Below are 3,711 nucleotides of genomic sequence, written 5' to 3'. Positions count from 1 at the left end.
TTCTCCTTGGCTAGCCTTTCCTCTTCCTCCATCTCCTTGGCTAGCCTTTCCTCTCCCTCCCTCTCCTTGGCTAGCCTTTTCTCTTCCTTCCTCTCCTTGGCTAGCCTTTTCTCTTCCTCCCTCTCCTTGGCTAGCCTTTCCTTCTCATTTCTCTTTTCCTCTTTCTTCTTTTTCTTCTCGTCTTCTTCCCTCGTCACCTTTGCCTCCATCTCCACCATCATTTCATGGCGTACCAGTGCCGCCCAGTAGAGGGGGTCCTCCTCATCGTCTGGCACCTTGTACTTCTTCCCTTTGATCATGTTCACAACATTTCTAATCATCAACTTCTTCAGCAGCTTCTTCATCTCCTTCTCCATCGCCTTCACTTTCTTCTTGTTCTCCTCTTCCTCCATCTCCTTGGCTAGCCTTTCCTCTTCCTCCCTCTCCTTGGCTAGCCTTCTCTCTTCCTTCCTCTCCTTGGCTAGCCTTTTCTCTTCCTTCCTCTCCTTGGCTAGCCTTTCCTCTTCCTCCCTCTTCTTGGCTAGCCTTTCCTCTCCCTCCTTCTCCTTGGCTAGCCTTTTCTCTTCCTTCCTCTCCTTGGCTAGCCTTTTCTCTTCCTTCCTCTCCTTGGCTAGCCTTTCCTTCTCATTTCTCTTTTCCTCTTTCTTCTTTTTCTTCTCGTCTAATTCCATCGTCACCTTTGCTTCCATCTCCACCATCATTTCATGGCGTACCAGTGCCGCCCAGTAGAGGGGGTCCTCCTCATCGTCTGGCACCTTGTACTTCTTCCCTTTGATCATGTTCACAACGTTTCTAATCATCAACTTCTTCAGCAGCTTCTTCATCTCCTTCTCCATCGCCTTCACTTTCTTCTTGTTCTCCTCTTCCTCCATCTCCTTGGCTAGCCTTTCCTCTTCCTCCCTCTCCTTGGCTAGCCTTCTCTCTTCCTTCCTCTCCTTGGCTAGCCTTTTCTCTTCCTTCCTCTCCTTGGCTAGCCTTTCCTCTTCCTCCCTCTTCTTGGCTAGCCTTTCCTCTCCCTCCCTCTCTTTGACTAGCCTTTTCTCTTCCTTCCTCTCATTGGCTAGCCTTTCCTCTTCCTCCCTCTTCTTGGCTAGCCTTTCCTCTCCCTCCCTCTCCTTGGCTAGCCTTTTCTCTTCCTTCCTCTCCTTGGCTAGCCTTTTCTCTTCCTTCCTCTCCTTGGCTAGCCTTTCCTTCTCATTTCTCTTTTCCTCTTTCTTCTTTTTCTTCTCGTCTTCTTCCCTCGTCACCTTTGCCTCCATCTCCACCATCATTTCATGGCGTACCAGTGCCGCCCAGTAGAGGGGGTCCTCCTCATCGTCTGGCACCTTGTACTTCTTTCCTTTGATCATGTTCACAACATTTCTAATCATCAACTTCTTCAGCAGCTTCTTCATCTCCTTCTCCATCGCCTTCACTTTCTTCTTGTTCTCCTCTTCCTCCATCTCCTTGGCTAGCCTTTCCTCTTCCTCCCTCTCCTTGGCTAGCCTTTTCTCTTCCTTCCTCTCCTTGGCTAGCCTTTTCTCTTCCTTCCTCTCCTTGGCTAGCCTTTCCTCTTCCTCCCTCTTCTTGGCTAGCCTTTCCTCTCCCTCCTTCTCCTTGGCTAGCCTTTTCTCTTCCTTCCTCTCCTTGGCTAGCCTTTTCTCTTCCTTCCTCTCCTTGGCTAGCCTTTCCTTCTCATTTCTCTTTTCCTCTTTCTTCTTTTTCTTCTCGTCTTCTTCCCTCGTCACCTTTGCCTCCATCTCCACCATCATTTCATGGCGTACCAGTGCCGCCCAGTAGAGGGGGTCCTCCTCATCGTCTGGCACCTTGTACTTCTTCCCTTTGATCATGTTCACAACGTTTCTAATCATCAACTTCTTCAGCAGCTTCTTCATCTCCTTCTCCATCGCCTTCACTTTCTTCTTGTTCTCCTCTTCCTCCATCTCCTTGGCTAGCCTTTCCTCTTCCTCCCTCTCCTTGGCTAGCCTTCTCTCTTCCTTCCTCTCCTTGGCTAGCCTTTTCTCTTCCTTCCTCTCCTTGGCTAGCCTTTCCTCTTCCTCCCTCTTCTTGGCTAGCCTTTCCTCTCCCTCCCTCTCTTTGACTAGCCTTTTCTCTTCCTTCCTCTCCTTGGCTAGCCTTTTCTCTTCCTCCCTCTCCTTGGCTAGCCTTTCCTTCTCATTTCTCTTTTCCTCTTTCTTCTTTTTCTTCTCGTCTTCTTCCCTCGTCACCTTTGCCTCCATCTCCACCATCATTTCATGGCGTACCAGTGCCGCCCAGTAGAGGGGGTCCTCCTCATCGTCTGGCACCTTGTACTTCTTCCCTTTGATCATGTTCACAACGTTTCTAATCATCAACTTCTTCAGCAGCTTCTTCATCTCCTTCTCCATCGCCTTCACTTTCTTCTTGTTCTCCTCTTCCTCCATCTCCTTGGCTAGCCTTTCCTCTTCCTCCCTCTCCTTGGCTAGCCTTCTCTCTTCCTTCCTCTCCTTGGCTAGCCTTTTCTCTTCCTTCCTCTCCTTGGCTAGCCTTTCCTCTTCCTCCCTCTTCTTGGCTAGCCTTTCCTCTCCCTCCCTCTCCTTGGCTAGCCTTTTCTCTTCCTTCCTCTCCTTGGCTAGCCTTTTCTCTTCCTCCCTCTCCTTGGCTAGCCTTTCCTTCTCATTTCTCTTTTCCTCTTTCTTCTTTTTCTTCTCGTCTAATTCCATCGTCAGCTTTGCCTCCATCTCCACCATCATTTCATGGCGTACCAGTGCCGCCCAGTAGAGGGGGTCCTCCTCATCGTCTGGCACCTTGTACTTCTTCCCTTTGATCATGTTCACAACATTTCTAATCATCAACTTCTTCAGCACCTTCTTCATCTCCTTCTCCATCGCCTTCACTTTCTTCTTGTTCTCCTCCTCCTTCTTCTGTTGTTCCTCCTCCTCCTCCTTCTGATAGTTCTCTATCAACTTCATCAGTTTTTCCTCGTTCTCCTTCTGCTCCCGTAATTTCTCCTGGTAGAGCACGGTGGACCTCTCTATCTCTTCCCTGGTGAACACTCTCTCCATTGGCCTTACCGGCATCCCGTCATGTATGATGATGCTGTAAGAGAAATAAAAAATAGAGATTATTCTCCACAAGTTCTAAGCCTTGGCTGCTGATATTTCTTCCTATTTATAAAATTGGCCCCAAAGACTTAGCCCATCGCCAAAATCCTGAGGTCATCGAGGTGGCCAACATTTTATGAATAGGCTGTGAAATGGGATATTTGTTTCCTATTTATAAAATGGTCTCCAAAAGACTTAGTCCATCTTAGTCCAAGTCCTATCTTCAGGGCCGCCATCAGGGGGGTACAGTCAGTACACCTGTAAGGGGCCCCATAATTCCTGCCCATCTTACTCAAACTGAAAATCTTACTTACACTTTCTGCCTGACGGTAATCTGGTCTTGCTCCTTCTCTTCCCCTTTCTTCTGTCCAATAATCATTTTGGTTTTGATGGGGACGTTGCCCCCTCTGTCTCCTTCGCACTTCGGAATGTCGGATTTGACTTTCAGTGCCTTCAGGAGACCGTTCTTCGCATTGCTCAGCCACTTCTTCACCCGCTTCTTCTTCCCCTTCCACGTCGTCGTCTTCTCCTCCTCCTCCTCCTCCTCCTTCTTCCCCTTCCACGTCGTCTTCTCCTCCTCCTCCTTCTTCTTCCCCTTCCACCACGTCTTCTTCTTCTCCTCCTCCTCCTCCTCCTTCTTCTTCTTCCA

At 49.0% G+C, this 3,711-nt stretch overlaps 1 protein-coding gene across 1 annotated transcript; it reads right to left on the bottom strand.

The window, feature by feature from the left end:
- Window positions 1–1,311: 1,311 nt before the first annotated feature.
- On the bottom strand, window positions 1,312–3,637 carry LOC120920145 (protein MNN4-like). The gene is made up of 3 exons (XM_040332060.1): window positions 3,377–3,637; window positions 2,566–3,057; window positions 1,312–1,339 (listed from the first exon to the last, which is right to left on the bottom strand). The coding sequence occupies exons 1-3, from the start codon at window positions 3,439–3,441 to the stop codon at window positions 1,312–1,314; spliced, it is 585 nt and encodes a 194-aa protein (XP_040187994.1). The 5' UTR covers window positions 3,442–3,637.
- Window positions 3,638–3,711: the final 74 nt, after the last annotated feature.

Source organism: Rana temporaria, chromosome 13 (assembly GCF_905171775.1).
Source record: "Rana temporaria chromosome 13, aRanTem1.1, whole genome shotgun sequence".
NCBI classification, from domain to species: domain Eukaryota; kingdom Metazoa; phylum Chordata; class Amphibia; order Anura; family Ranidae; genus Rana; species Rana temporaria.
This window is presented reverse-complemented; position numbering and strand designations above follow the sequence as displayed.